The sequence below is a fragment of the Eriocheir sinensis genome, chromosome 21, assembly GCF_024679095.1.
Source record: "Eriocheir sinensis breed Jianghai 21 chromosome 21, ASM2467909v1, whole genome shotgun sequence".
NCBI lineage: Eukaryota > Metazoa > Arthropoda > Malacostraca > Decapoda > Varunidae > Eriocheir > Eriocheir sinensis.
The window spans coordinates 3,475,204-3,491,893 of NC_066529.1; the positions used below are offsets into that span (position 1 = coordinate 3,475,204).

Here is a 16,690-nt window from a genome sequence, read left to right on the forward strand (position 1 = left end):
CTTCGTTAATTAAGCATTGGACACTGAGTTTATTCTACAATGAAGCCTGAGCACGTTTTAGATAGAGGTTTTATGAATGGAAGGTCCGCGGAGCTTGTCTCAAATCTTAAATAGCACATGTTTCAAATGAAATAAATTATACATTCTACATAATGATATCAAGCTAATAATTAAGTTATGTATAGAAGAAGCCACGTGGGGTAAAGGCTAATGGAGACCGATAGTGGAATAAAAAGATCGAAAACTAAAGACATTAAGGCCATGCCCTGGTAACTACATCATCTCCCGGTCCAAGGTCACCCATCTTATCGTCTGGCCACGAGTCCAACAGGTCGAGCACAGCTTTAGAGGATGAGTTAGTACCATTAGTCGTGTTCCAGGGAGTGACAGTCGCCTGGATAAGTGGATAAGGTGTGCTGCTCCCTTCCCTCCTCGGTGCCGCAGGTTTGGCTAACGTTGCAGGCTGCCACTCCCTACCACTGATGGGCAGCCACTTAGGGCACTAAAGCTACATTGAAAACAAACCTGCTTCACTCATGTTATTGATCATTCTAGTTTATCAGTGAACCCTATACTATATAGAACGGACAGTTGCCCCAGCCTTGTCATATTAAGCCGCGAATTTTGGAAAATCAACCGCTTTGGTGCGAATCGCCATAACTCCCTTATTTCTGGGGCTACGGTAAAGTTTCTGTTATCAAGCGACGGCAAAATGAAAGGGCTATATTTTATAATTAGCGACCGGGCTCGAAAATTGACACAAAAGGGTCAAATATCGAATAAGTTAGCAAAAAAAGACTGAAAACACATTTTTGAGTTCCCAACCTTGAAACCCATTCATTTTTTTTAGAATTTCAAAAAACTTATTTAACACATGATTTAGCCCTCCAATGTGCTTTCCAATATGGTGCATAACATTTCCCTACTCCCAGTAGTTTCGTCGCTAGAGCTCGAAACGTAAACCCTGTCGAGAGCGATTTTGACGAACTCCAGACATTGCCGTTTTTGTCTAGTGTGGCCTTGCTATTGCCTCTAGAAGGCTGTAATTTGGCATGTAGCCCCTCTTGGCAATGTAGTTTGACCAACTCGAAGGATTTTTTGATAGCTCGATTCCAAGTTCGTCGTCGAGCCGTCACAAAATAGCCTGTTTTTCGGCCCTTTTGCCGCGATTTGGACACGTCCTAGTTTTTTGCTTATAACTTTTTTTTTATTTATTTAATGCTTTCCATTTTTTTTCTGATTATTAATCTGTATTAAAAGAGCTTTCATTTGCCACCAAGCACGCCTTCCTAGCTTCAGTAGTTTTCGCTCGAGCTCGACCAGAAGTCGCGACGAACATTCGCCGAATCTGACTCATTTCACGCGCCGCGACGAAAAACCTTCCTGACGCCACAAAAAATAATATATCTGCATAAAAATTCATATATGAACACTTCAATATGTTGACTAACTTGTATTAAAACCATTTTAAGATATCTAAATAAAAAAGTTACTATTTTTTATAATCATTTCACTATATAAATCAACCTATTAAGGGCCTTATTATACATGTTATTTCTTTTCTTTTTTAGTATTCAACCATATTTCTTCTCATTTATGAATAATGCATTTAATTTGCTTTTTTTTATACCATATATATATATATATATATATATATATATATATATATATATATATATATATATATATATATATATATATATATATATATATATGGTATAAAAAACAAGGGGTGCTAGGTGTGAGTTTAGAAGTTTTAGGAGGTTTTAGGTTTAGTTTTAGGAGTTTAGGGGGTTTAGGATTAAAGGTTTAGAAGTTTCAAAAGGTTTTAGGTTTAGTTGTCTTAGTTTAGGAGTTTTAGTAGATTAATGGAGGGGATTTTAGGAAGGTGGCAAGGGGTGCTGGGTGTGTACTCTCCTGTCATACACTTGATGAAACTCTGAGAAACATAGCTACTGTCTGATTTACATAAATATCTAGTCTACATCTTGTGTTTATCAGTAAGTCTACCACCACTGAATATAGTCTCTCCATAGTGATTGACCCTCCTCAGCCACAGCTATGGACATCACCCTCAGCTATCCACAGAACTCAAGATATAATAGTTATTACTCAAAGGGAGAGAGGGTTAGGGAAGTGAATGCATCACAGTTCACCATTAGTCCCAGATTAAGTAAGAGATGCAACATGGACTGAGATAATTGTGTTAGCAAAGGATGAGAAATGGGCATTGAAAATAATTGCTATGTTGAAGCACTGTATGTAGTTGGTCATCTCTTTGAGCCTCTTTCAACTAGTCTCTCTTATTCTGTTCATGCAGCTTCATTGCCTTATCTTCCAAACAGTACACTCTATCTTGATAATTTTCATTCATTCACTAACATGAGGCCTTCATTTTCAGTATTTGTAGTATACAGTATCTTACTTCTTTAGAATTATTGTAATAGAAAAATACCTAAATTAAATATTTGTTTATTATCAGCAGTATTAATGGTTAAGTATTAGAAAAGTAATTAATCCAAACTATGAATCCTGCTCATGATTTTACTTCTTTCAGAACACAATGGCTGATGTTGAAGGAAGCAGCAGGCTTTATCGGAATGGCCCAGACCAAGTGAGTGTGGCAAAAGTTTGGCATATAGGGCCATGTTGCAAGTCAAACCCGAGAAGTTTCGGGTCCCTACAAAGGTCGGTTTAGGGGCTGTATTACAAGTCCAACCCGAGAAGTTTCAGGCCCCTATAGAGTTATTAATCCCTAACTCTGTAGGGACCCGAAGCATCTTGGATTGGACTTGTAGTATGGCCCCTAAACCGACCTTTGCAGAGACCCAAAATTTCTCGAGTTTGACCTGTAATACAGCCCATAAATATACTGAGAAATCATTTATCAACAGCAGATACAGTGAAAGACAAATGAAGCAAATAGTAAATCATAATAAAGTTTCATGCTCTATTTTCATCTGTTTCTTGGCAAGGTCATCCCAGCAGCATCTTTAAAGACCTGGGATGCAGATGGAGCTGTGCAACTTGTGTTATCAGATGAGGAGGCTGCATCTTTCAAACCCAAGTCTGTATACACCATGATGAGAGAAATCGCTGAAGAGTATCCACAGCATAATGCACTGGCCGTCAAAAGAGGAGTGTGGAAGTATGCATGTCGATTTACATTTTTCTTGCTCCTGTGTGTAAATCATGAATTTAATGATATGTATTTTGATATCAGAAAGGAAAGGTGATATGTATGATTATGCTAACTAAAAGGTATTGTGTTAGATACTGGACCTACAAGCAATACTTTGAGGAAGCCAGGACCGTTGCCAAGGCCTTTATCAAGCTGGGTCTAGAGAGATTCCATGGTGTCTGCATCATGGGCTTCAATTCTCCTGAATGGGCCATAGCCAGTTTTGGTAAGTAGATACCTTTGGAGTCCAAAGATTCCTTGTACAAATCCTTTTTTTTTTTTTAGAAAACCAGTAAAGTATAATAGACATGCATAAGGATTTTTTTTTTTATAATTCTGTTTCCATCAGTATACAAAGACCTTGTCATCTATAGTTGGTACTTGGCCATATAGCAAAAAGCAAGCAGTGGAACTTAGGGCACCATTTGAGCACTATCTTTTTTCGGCAAAAAAACAGCACTTGAATGTGTGGTGGGGGTGGTTTTTTTTTTTTTTTTTTTTTTTTTTGTGTGTGTGTGTGTGTGTGTGTGTGTGTGTGTGTGTGTGTGTGTGTGTGTGCCCCCTTAGTTGCTTCCATTACTATGAAAAAAAGTGAATGCCAACTCTGGCTATTTGAGGATATGGCAGGCAACCCAAAAGGTGAACTTGCTCACCTGCTTGTATGTGTAAGAATCCTTCTTGTGGAGAAAGGTGATGAGGCTCTCACAGAGCCCGTAGCTCAAGAAAACCAATGAATCCTGCCATGAATTACTTGTAATAAGAAGGTGGCACTCAATGAGACATGCTCAGAGGACCCCAGAAATCCAATCATAGGGTGGATGAGGCAACGCTCTCCAGCACATGGCCCTGTTGGTTAATGATTGATTTTAAAAAGCTCTACTTGACTTTGCAGTTATTTGTATTTTTCAAAAAATGAGTTGCATTGGGTGTCTGGGAGACCACAGATCAGATGGACTGATATAATTAATGAATGCATTTGAAAGAAAGTACTGTGGTTGCATGCAAGGTGTTGGTGCTTCAAGAAGGAAGGGCACCAACAAAGAGCCCTAGAGACTTCTGCAAGGGGGATTTCATAAAGAGAACAGGGCATCAGAGTCATAGATAGTAATGTGTCCAAAAGTTCATTCCCTCATGTCATCCTCACACAGGAGCAGTGTTTGCTGGTGGGCTTTCCACAGGAGTGTACACCACCAACTCTCCAGAGGCCTGCAGATACTTGGCTGACAACTGTGAAGCTCAAATAATTGTTGTAGAGGACCAAGATTGCTTGAATAAATTTCTAGCTGTCAAGCGCTTCCTTCCTAACATAAAGGTTAAAAGTTCTTGTATATTCTATAATTTTATAATTTGTAACTGGTAGTTTTAATATCAATGTAATGAAAACAAGACTAAATTGTGTGTATATATATATATATATATATATATATATATATATATATATATATATATATATATATATATATATATATATATATATATATATATATATATATATATATATATATCATTCAGTGGTCTGGCATCCCAGGAGCACCTGGAGTACTGTCTTGGCCCGAGCTCTTAGCCGTGGGCATGGCTGAGAGGGACACACACCTGGATGAAAGACTCTCCTTGGCTGCAGTGAACCAGTGTTGCACGCTCATCTACACTTCTGGTAAGGCATCATTTTTGAGGATGCATGTGATTCGTAAATCTATACTTTGATTTTTACTCCATACGTAAAGAGTAACATATGCTTCAAGAACGAAGTAATACAAATATTCAAACTTCTCCATAACCATGAGAACATCATATGAAAGCCTATACATATATTTAGAGTGAAAGGAAGTTTTAACCGCCCAACATGGGCAGTTTGTTGGTGGATAAGGAAAGACCCATCTGTCTGATGCGATTTCTAATTGTCGTTCAAACCTGTTCAATAAGATACATACTATCACACTACAAGAATCATCTATCGTTAACTATTCATTGTATGTATAATAATCACAAATATACTAAGCAGTGCTAACCATTTGCCCTCCAACCAAGTGACGTTCATACGAGACACAATGTAGGGAGTAGTGGTAGTATAACACAAGAAGACGCCCTCGGGTGTCCGACTGACTGACATACATACAAAGACAATATATGGAGCAGTATAACAAATCTACTATATAAAGGGTGACTCACGTCCGTCTGTATGTCCTTTATAGACGTCCAAACGGTGATAGCTACAGACATACACTCTATATGTTTTTGAAGCGTACTCTACTCCTGAGTAATCGTGGCACATAATATTAGGACATTATTCACATTAATATTCAATTTTTTAAGTTATTTAATAAAAAATCTATCAAAAATGGTCCAAACATTGGGACCATCTGCGTTTTCTGCCGGAGCTAAACATGACTACTGTGATAGTTGTGATGACTACCCACATAGCTGTGATGACTACTGTAATAGTTGTGAGCACTACATCAAGTCGTAGCCATCCTATATAGCTCCCAAAAATTTGGAAGTGGACTATTTAAAGGGCGACTCACGTCCATCTGTATGTCCTTTATAGACGCCCAAACGGTGAGAGCTACAGACATAGGCTTTATATGTTTTTGTCTTATTTCTTCTGGGCAGCGCTGGGTACTTCAGCTAGTAATAACATATAAAAACTTACACTGTCAGGGTCTATTTAGCACCTCAGCCTCTCAGTCACACGTCCGTCCTCCTGTATAAGACCAAGAGATCATGCTTCCTGTAGGGGCAGAAGGCGTAGTCAGGAGACACGTCTTCTACATCTTCCCTTTCCTGGTTCCTTTACCACTCTGTCCCCTCCTTCATTCCCTCACCTCCTTCAGGCCAGATTGTCCCCAGGACCAACAAAGGTGCCTCTATTCGAGGAGCCTAGGCCGCGGGACCAATAAGGTGCTTCTATCTGAGGAGCCTAGGCTGTCTAATGGATTTTGTGACCTCTCGCGGCCAAGTGTCATAACATTCCTGACAATAAATGGCCTATGCCTTCTCTCGTTACTTCTCTCTTCTCTCTTCATTTCTCCACCTCCATCATTTCCTTCTATTCCCTCACTTCGCCAAACAACGATAAAAGAAGTGTTAAAAAAACAAACTAGATACCAAGACATATATCAAAGTGAAAAAAAAATGGAAGTATTTATGATTTATTTCATCAATTTAATTTATTTACTTTTTTTCAGGGACAACTGGGCCGCCAAAAGGAGTAATGTGCTCACAAGATCATCTAGTTTGGACAAGCTACAAGTACAAAGGAGACGGGTCACTGATAATGGGTCAAGAACGTATGCTGTCTTACCTTCCTTTGAGCCACCTGGCAGCAAACATGTTAGACCTTTACATAGCAACCGTGTGTGCTGGCCTTGTGTATTTTGCCCAGCCAGATGCATTGAAGGGCACCCTACTACAGACCCTCCTTGAAGTAGGTTGATAATTATAACTGAACTCTCACTTTCAGCTAAACTTCATACTAAGTTAATGATAGTAAAGTAAAGTTGGGGGCATACACTGTTGCAGCACATAGCCTTGGTGCTCATCTCCATAACATTGGCCCTTGAGCCTGTGGTGAGAGGGAGCCCATTACCCTGGGACACAGAGCCAGTGTGACATCCGGGTTGACCCTTTCCATACTGTGACGCCAACGTCTGCGTCACGGATGGAAAGGGTTAAAGAAATGTCAAAGTTGTGATAAAAAGACTTATGACTTGCACACTCTCAAATAACCTTATCTCAATTCCAGGTTCAGCCTACTCGTTTCGTTGCTGTTCCGAGGGTCTGGGAAAAGATGTATGAAAAGATGCAGGAGGCTGGGGCTCAAGTAGGAGGTCTGAAGAAAGCTGTTGCCTCCTGGGCCAAATATCATGGGCTGAACTACTATAATGCCATAAAGGAAGGAAGGTCTGATCCTCTTTACCGTAAAAGGAATGACTGAAAATTATGCAGCGAAATACATTATGAATAAGTTGATAATGATGGTGATTATGATCTTTGAGTTATAGTGATATGCTTGAACAGAAATCATGCTTCAACGTCTTTCACTGTATTTTAATGTAAATCAAATATTCCTCAAAAAAATATTCATGGAGAGACTGGAAAGAAAGAGAAAAGAAACAAACCATCACAGAACACTTAAAAAATGACACATTTCTGACTATACAACAGACCCATTGAGAGGTTAGGAAGAAGCAAGTGATCTCAGACATCACCAGCTTACACAAAACAAACTTGGATATATTACATTGAACTCTATGGCTTGTATCATCTATAACACATGTTGGTGTATACTATTCATTGTTTTTATTATGCAGTTGTATATGAACCATTATTTTGTTCCTCTGCAAGATTTTAGCCATCAAAGTGTGTTTTGTTAACTTGGCACGAAGATTTTTTTTTCCCTAGAACCTTAACGGCATATGAGACAATGGCCAATGCACTCGCAAAAAAACTCATCCTCAACAAAGTAAAGGCAGCAATTGGCATGTCTCGTGCAACTAGCTTGGTCTCAGGTGAGCTTCTTTGCAATCAAGTTTTATTTATACTGTTACTTTTATTTTGAGGTTGGCAATTCACTGACTTTTAACTGTTGAGGTATTCTGTTTTAAGTCCATTTTTTAGTTTTAGTGGGTGGGGAAATACTTAATGCCATCAGTCAAACTACTTTAATGGCAAATGATCACAATAAAGGGGACAGTCTTGTAGATTAGAACCAAACTTTGCCTTTGATGGGTCATGGAAGAGACTGAGTAAACATGTGTGCATGAAACCCTCCCACTCAAGGGATATAATTGGGTTAATGTCAGCAAGTCTCCCATTTGTGGCTGCTATCATCTGACCACTTTATTTCCATTTATGAGGAAAGTTTCATCTCTTAGGTTAGCCAAATGTTATTTATTTATGTGTAAGTGTTTGCCTTTCTTTACTATTTAGGAACTGCACCAATTTCCAAGGATGTTCTGGAGTACTTCATGAGCTTGGATCTACCCATTATGGAGGGCTATGGTTTGTCAGAGAGCATGAGCATATGTTCAGTGTCTTTGGTTGACGAAGGAATATGGAAACTAGGAAGTGTTGGCAAGGTAACTAGTAGTCAGCTATTTGGGCACTGAATGTAATGTAATTGAAGTGACAATTAAAGATTACTCTCCTTAGAGTTTCTACATACATGTATCACAAGTGTAATATTTGAAAGTGAGAGTACCACTGTCACTGTAAACGTGATGAATTGTCTTTTAATTGTTCCATATATGTAAATGAAGAGCCCTAAGAGGATCATACACTTTGGAGTAACATAATGTTACGTAAGACTGTTAAAATACTGACTTTTGTTATCTTATATTCACATTTTGCTGACGCATTCACAGACAAATTCTCTTTCCATAGATCGACCCTCACGTTAAATGCCGCTTAAGTTACCTTGACGGATGCCGGCCCGGAGAGGGAGAAATATTAATTAAGGGACGAAACATATTCATGGGGTATTTGAAGATGCCAGATAAAACAAATGAAACAGTAAGTCTGGATTACACTGATATGATGTTTGTTGTAAAAAAAACCTTTGTGCTATTCTTATCTTTTGTCTCATCTCTGATGTTTTGCTTGGAGCATCCTCACTCAGCTCAGCCTTGCAAGCACCTCTTTACTTCTTCATCAGTATGTTTACTGTTTATTTTCAAGAACAGATGAATTTGATAAGTTTTATGGTGGATTAAAATACATAATTTTTTATCATCAAACATCAATAGATAAAATGGAAAGAGGCCGGACTGTTGTGACAGTACTCCGTTTATCATTAAGGTAAGTGGAAGGTAGCAAAGAGGTCAGTAATCAAGGGAAATGTGAAGGAGAGTTTAGGCGAGGGCTCAAGCAAAAATCAATACTTATTAGTATGTATTTTACCCTTGAAATTTATTCCTAAGGCCCCGTCCACATGGGCACACACTTTCCGCCACAAACACAGACAAAGGCGAGAGTTTTGCCCATCCACCGCTCGCTCACTTGCCTCTGCCTCGCTTTTATATGTGTATGTGGCAGACATTCTACACCTGTGTGGACGGGGCTTAAAAACTATTGAGGGAATATCAGGAAGGAGAGAAAATTAGAATGTCAACATCAGGGATGGAACAGTTGGTGCGCATGAAGGGCCTATGATGGATGAAGATAGATAATACATAGTGAATGTTTGAAGAAAGGGTAGTAAAGCAGGATTAAGTATTTTAGGGTGACTGGGAGGCATATCAGCCTACATGAGATACCTCTTGTTAACTTATCTCTCTCCCCCTGTCAATACTTCCATTCAGTAATCTATTCCACTAAATTTTGGAGCTGTTAACCTTTTACTGTAAAAGTATTGTCATTTAGTTTTCTATTGCTGCTCATTCTGATCCAGACACATGTTCACAGTGCCCACAGGAATGAACTTGTCTGACATCACTGTATACATCTGGAACATCAGACAACTTGTGCAACCACCTGCCTTTGTGCAGAGCAAATACCTATGGACGTTGGTTGGCAATTTCCTTCCCCTAAGTTATCTCCCTTTTCATGAGCACAGACAATTTTGTTGCCACTATGCTGCCCCCCTAACTGTTTATGTGTAAATGTAGGTTAATGACATGGGCAGTGTAGTAGCTCTGCAAAACACTCTAATTACCTTTCTGTATGGCTGCAATACATTTGTCTCTTTGGTGCAGATTGACAGCGAGGGATGGCTGTACACAGGTGACATTGGGAGTTTTGATGATGAAGGATATCTATATATTACTGGACGCATCAAAGAGCTTATCATCACAGCTGGAGGTGAGAACATTCCCCCGGTGCTCATTGAGAGAGCAGTGTTGAAGGAACTCCCGTTCATCAGTAATGCAATGCTGATTGGGGACAAAAGAAAGTAAGTGAAAGATAAAATCTAAGAAAGATTGTTTTCAGAATTGAGTACGTACATAAATGAATGGTTGCAGGTTAAGTGTGACATCTGACCTCATGTTTAATGGGTCACTGCAGACCTATTCTCTTTAATTATTTCACATATTTTCAATATTGTCTTGAGGCAACCTATTAATTAGGAAATGCTCAATCTTCATTTTATAAGGAAGTGTATTAAAAAATCTCTTATTACAGGCTTGCAGGAATCTGACAAATTTTAATTTTATTCACATTTATATTATTGATTTATATTGATTTATAAATGTGAAGTTACACATTCACTATCTCTAATGTACATAGCCCCTTTCTCTATGTATGCAATTCAAAGAATCACATTAATACAGGTATTTGTCAATGTTGCTGACTCTGAAATCAGAGGTTGATGTGGACACTGGAGAACCACTGAGCACACTGACTCCACCTTGCCGGGAAGCAATGGTGACCCTCGGGCTTCCACACGTGCACACAGTGACTGAGGCTTTGGCTGAGGTAGAGCAGAACCCCCAAGGAGCTCTGGCTACTGCCATACAGGAGGGAATTGAGAGGTATGCTAAAATAAAATAAAAAATAAATAAAAAATAAGCCAGCACCACAGATGGGTCCAGGGTCGAAATGGCCGGCACCGCGCGGGTTAAAGAAGACTCGCAGTGTAGTAGTTTAGTCTGTCTATTTAGTATTTAATTTTGAACAATAACTGAAAAGTCAGAATGACTGAATCACTGATTCTGACGACTGATACCGATTGACTGATCGAGTCCGATTCACTGTAAAAAAAAAAAATTCTGTGAGCATGCCGCGCTGCAAATGTCATCTTCGATAGTTTTCATAGTACCGCAAAAGAGTACAGCAGGATTTTTTAGTGCGGTATTTTCACAAATTTTGCAGTAGTGCAGTACTTTTTTTGTGATGCGGTACTACCGCACTAAGTACCGCACTTGCTCACCTCTGTATATCAACCAGTCTTGGCTCCTCTGTATGGATTTCCAATTACTTTTTTCTCTCCCCAGATACAACACTCAACACGCCATATCAAGAGCACAGAGAGTGCAGCGCTGGACACTCTTGCCTCACGACTTTTCTCTTCCTACAGGTGAACTAAATAACACACTGAAGTTGAAAAGAAGCTTTGTTTTAGAAAAATATTCAGATATCATTGACTCCATGTACAATTCACAAGACCAGTCAAAACTAAAAAGTAGACTATAGTCTTGAGGATCAAATTCCACACACTAATGGCTCAGAGTTTGGAAATGCAAATCTTGAAATTTTTCCTGTATTTCTATAATCAAGTTTCCTTTAAAAAGAAAAAAATAAGATGGTAATATTTACTGTTAAAGTAAATAATTTACTGGCTGGAATATAGAGTAAGTGTGAAAGTACCTCCAAGTTCAGAAATTTGAGGATCATCTTAAAAGATACCACACACCTTGTATGCCAGCACACATGGCAGCATGAGGAGCTGGCATCTTTTGGTATCTTTTGACTCTTGATGGTTGGTTGCCATTACCAAAATGTACATGAGTAAATGATCAATCAAATAAGAAAATATTGTAAAAAGAAAAAAATAAACTTTAATTCTAAGGATATTCCAGCAGGTTGGTCAATATTTTAATGAGTTAAAAGTGAAGATTTATGTTGGGTGCTTACTTGTTTGCTGTTGCAAAGGATCTCCACCCACAGCACGCACCCTGTTTGCTTCGGTATAAAGCTGTCTTGGCTCTTGCTGTAACAGGCTGCACTACCTGCTGGTATATGAATAGCCACTGATTGTCTCTGTCAGTGTATTGTAGTCATTTATTGTTAGAAAAATATTACAAGGGAGGAGGTCAGTGCCTGGCAGCTACCGCCACTGTAAAACTATAAATGACTACATATGTATAGTGTACACAGAAAATGAAATACATATACATCTATAGTTTGTAATATGATAATATAGGAGAACTCTATACTTGTTTATACAATGAGATACAGATTACACAAAATATCCACAAATTAAAGGCAAATGTTAATGTAGGTAAATTTAGTATGTGGAGGAAAAGATACAGGAATTAATTTTCTTTCCACCAATTTTTATTGAATGCTAATCAGCCACCTGGCACATGCATCAAAATGAACATGCACTCCTGAAATGATGCTATTTATGAATTATCTGTTTAATAAAAGACACCACAACAACAAGGTAAAGTATTGGTTCCAAGTTCAAAGATGTATACTTATTCAGTCCACTGAGACATTTATTTTGTAAACAGTCACCTACAAACTTTGAATATATAGACCTTTACTGATAACTTATTAGTATCTGGAGATGTGAAATACCTGTTGCAGATTTAAACAATGGAAATTATGATAATTCTATGACCGTGGGTCGCTTGTGGTGGTGTGTACTTACATTTTTGCATTGTGCAGCCATGCACTGGTTGGTAAGCAGGACAAGAGACGAGGTGGTGCCAAGCTGCTATACGTTGGGACGAGGATATTAATTAGTTACGAGAAATGTTAGATATCCGTTTTTCCTGATAAAACGTTAATGTAGTCTGATCTTTATAAAAAAATTATTCATGCTTCAACTTATTTAAGACTATTGAGACCATAATGTTTTTAGGATATATTTTGATGTAATGTATTTAAGTACTTAGAAAAAAATGTTCAGACTTTTTGATAAATATTTTATTCTTATCAAATCGATTTCATATATTACTTTAATTTAACATAATTAAAAGTATTAAATTTATATTGGATCAATATTATTCGTGATTTTAATCTCATTCCAGTCCCATTCTATTCTGTGCCTTGGGGCACACAGTAGAACAGCTCTGTTTGGTAAAGCAACTCTTATTTGGTAGAACAGCTGGGGTAAAACAAAAGCTTAGTGAGCTATCCTTATAGTGTGGCAGTTTCGATAGAAAGGCGTACAGGAGCGTTGCAGTTTACTAGGCAAAGTGTACAATGAGATGGTGTGGACGGGCTGGCGGTGAGATGGATTCTGCTCCAACCCGCGGCACGGCTAAGCAGGTCTCCTTGCGTGGGCTGACTTGTGTGCTCGAGCTCCTTGGCGGTGTACCGAGGCCTCGGTGGCGAGAGCTCAAGCTTAGTGAGCGACGGTTCGGATCCTCAGTGATGTGAGCAGCCACAATATTATATAATCCTTGAAAAACACTCCTGTCGGTACGGTATCTGAGTTTTCGGTACCGGCACTGCTGGTACTCAAATTAACGGTATTTGCGTACCACACGCAGACGCACGGACACCACACGCAGACGCGCAGACACCACACGCAGACGTGCAGACACGTACCACACCCAGACTCGCAGACACCACACGCAGACGTGCAGACACGTACCACACCCAGACTCGCAGACACCACACGCAGACGTGCAGACACCACACGCAGACGTGCAGACACGTACCACACGCAGACTCGCAGACACCACGCAGACGCAGACACGTACCACACCCAGACTCGCAGACACCACACGCAGACGTGCAGACACCACACCCAGACGCAGACACCACACGCAGACGCCGCAGACACCACACCCAGACTCGCTGACACCACACGCAGACGTGCAGACACCACACGCAGACGTGCAGACACGTACCACACGCAGACTCGCAGACACCACACGCAGACGTGCAGACACGTACCACACCCAGACTCGCAGACACCACACGCAGACGTGCAGACACGTACCACACCCAGACTCGCAGACACCACACGCAGACGCGCAGACACCACACGCAGACTCGCAGACACCACACGCAGACGTGCAGACACCACACGCAGACGCGCAGACACCACACGCAGACGCGCAGACACCACACGCAGACGCACGGACACCACACGCAGACGCGCAGACACCACACGCAGACGCGCAGACACCACACGCAGACGCGCAGACACCACACGCAGACTCGCAGACACCACACGCAGACGCGCAGACACCACACGCAGACGCGCAGACACCACACGCAGACGCGCAGACACCACACGCAGACGCGCAGACACCACACGCAGACGCGCAGACACCACACGCAGACGCGCAGACACCACACGCAGACGCGCAGACACCACACGCAGACGCGCAGACACCACACGCAGACGCGCAGACACCACACGCAGACGCGCAGACACCACACGCAGACGTGCAGACACCACACGCAGACGCGCAGACACCACACGCAGACGTGCAGACACCACACGCAGACGCGCAGACACCACACGCAGACGCGCAGACACCACACGCAGACGTGCAGACACCACACGCAGACGCACAGACACCACACGCAGACGTGCAGACACCACACGCAGACGCGCAGACACCACACGCAGACGCGCAGACACCACACGCAGACGCGCAGACACCACACGCAGACGCGCAGACACCACACGCAGACGCGCAGACACCACACGCAGACGTGCAGACACCACACGCAGACGCGCAGACACCACACGCAGACGCGCAGACACCACACGCAGACGCGCAGACACCACACGCAGACGTGCAGACACCACACGCAGACGCGCAGACACCACACGCAGACGTGCAGACACCACACACAGACGCGCAGACACCACACGCAGACTCGCAGACACCACACGCAGACGCGCAGACACCACACGCAGACGCGCAGACACCACACACAGACGCGCAGACACCACACACAGACGCGCAGACACCACACGCAGACTCGCAGACACCACACACACAGACGCAGACACCACACGCAGACTCGCAGACACCACACGCAGACGCGCAGACACCACACGCAGACGCGCAGACACCACACCCAGACGCGCAGACACCACACGCAGACGCGCAGACACCACACACAGACGCGCAGACACCACACGCAGACTCGCAGACACCACACGCAGACGCGCAGACACCACACGCAGACGCGCAGACACCACACGCAGACGTGCAGACACCACACGCAGACTCGCAGACACCACACGCAGACGTGCAGACACCACACGCAGACGCGCAGACACCACACGCAGACGTGCAGACACCACACGCAGACTCGCAGACACCACACGCAGACTCGCAGACACCACACGCAGACTCGCAGACACCACACGCAGACTCGCAGACACCACACGCAGACTCGCAGACACCACACGCAGACTCGCAGACACCACACGCAGACTCGCAGACACCACACGCAGACTCGCAGACACCACACGCAGACGCGCAGACACCACACGCAGACTCGCAGACACCACACGCAGACTCGCAGACACCACACGCAGACGTGCAGACACCACACGCAGACTCGCAGACACCACACGCAGACGTGCAGACACCACACGCAGACGTGCAGACACCACACGCAGACGTGCAGACACCACACGCAGACTCGCAGACACCACACGCAGACGTGCAGACACCACACGCAGACGTGCAGACACCACACGCAGACGTGCAGACACCACACGCAGACGTGCAGACACCACACGCAGACGCGCAGACACCACACGCAGACGCGCAGACACCACACGCAGACGTGCAGACACCACACGCAGACGTGCAGACACCACACGCAGACGTGCAGACACCACACGCAGACGTGCAGACACCACACGCAGACGTGCAGACACCACACGCAGACGCGCAGACACCACACGCAGACGTGCAGACACCACACGCAGACGTGCAGACACCACACGCAGACGTGCAGACACCACACGCAGACTCGCAGACACCACACGCAGACTCGCAGACACCACACGCAGACGTGCAGACACCACACGCAGACTCGCAGACACCACGCAGACGTGCAGTCACCACACGCAGACTCGCAGACACCACACGCAGACGCGCAGACACCACACGCAGACTCGCAGACACCACACGCAGACGTGCAGACACCACACGCAGACGTGCAGACACCACACGCAGACTCGCAGACACCACACGCAGACGTGCAGACACCACACAGACTCGCAGACACCACACGCAGACGCGCAGACACCACACGCAGACGTGCAGACACCCACGCAGACTCGCAGACACCACACGCAGACGTGCAGACACCACACGCAGACGCGCAGACACCACACGCAGACGTGCAGACACCACACGCAGACGCGCAGACACCACACGCAGACGCGCAGACACCACACGCAGACGCGCAGACACCACACGCAGACTCGCAGACACCACACGCAGACGCGCAGACACCACACGCAGACGCGCAGACACCACACGCAGACGCGCAGACACCACACGCAGACGCGCAGACACCACACGCAGACGCGCAGACACCACACGCAGACGCGCAGACACCACACGCAGACGTGCAGACACCACACGCAGACGCGCAGACACCACACGCAGACGCGCAGACACCACACGCAGACGCGCAGACACCACACGCAGACGCGCAGACACCACACGCAGACGCGCAGACACCACACGCAGACGCGCAGACACCACACGCAGACGCGCAGACACCACACGCAGACGTGCAGACACCACACGCAGACTCGCAGACACCACACGCAGACGCGCAGACACCACACGCAGACGTGCAGACACGTACCACACCCAGACTCGCAGACACCACACGCAGACGTGCAGA

General features: G+C 43.7%; 2 protein-coding genes across 6 annotated transcripts in view; one reads left to right on the forward strand and one right to left on the reverse strand.

Moving 5' to 3' along the window:
* Positions 1-334: 334 nt before the first annotated feature.
* On the forward strand, positions 335-12,836 carry LOC127001529 (long-chain-fatty-acid--CoA ligase ACSBG2-like). Its single transcript, XM_050866150.1, has 14 exons — positions 335-444; positions 2,558-2,614; positions 2,976-3,148; positions 3,274-3,407; positions 4,330-4,495; positions 4,684-4,835; positions 6,367-6,605; positions 6,924-7,081; positions 7,583-7,689; positions 8,111-8,259; positions 8,564-8,692; positions 9,874-10,070; positions 10,450-10,650; positions 11,113-12,836. The coding sequence occupies exons 2-14, from the start codon at positions 2,564-2,566 to the stop codon at positions 11,309-11,311; spliced, it is 2,055 nt and encodes a 684-aa protein (XP_050722107.1). The 5' UTR covers positions 335-444; positions 2,558-2,563; the 3' UTR covers positions 11,312-12,836.
* LOC127001528 (dynein axonemal intermediate chain 1-like) overlaps positions 12,050-16,690 on the reverse strand; it is a 68,357-nt gene continuing 63,716 nt past the window's right edge. For all 5 annotated transcript variants that reach the window (XR_007755326.1, XR_007755325.1, XR_007755324.1 and 2 more), the window contains one exon: positions 12,050-12,197. The gene's annotated coding sequence lies outside the window, so the exon portion shown is untranslated. The remainder of the gene's footprint in view (positions 12,198-16,690) is intronic.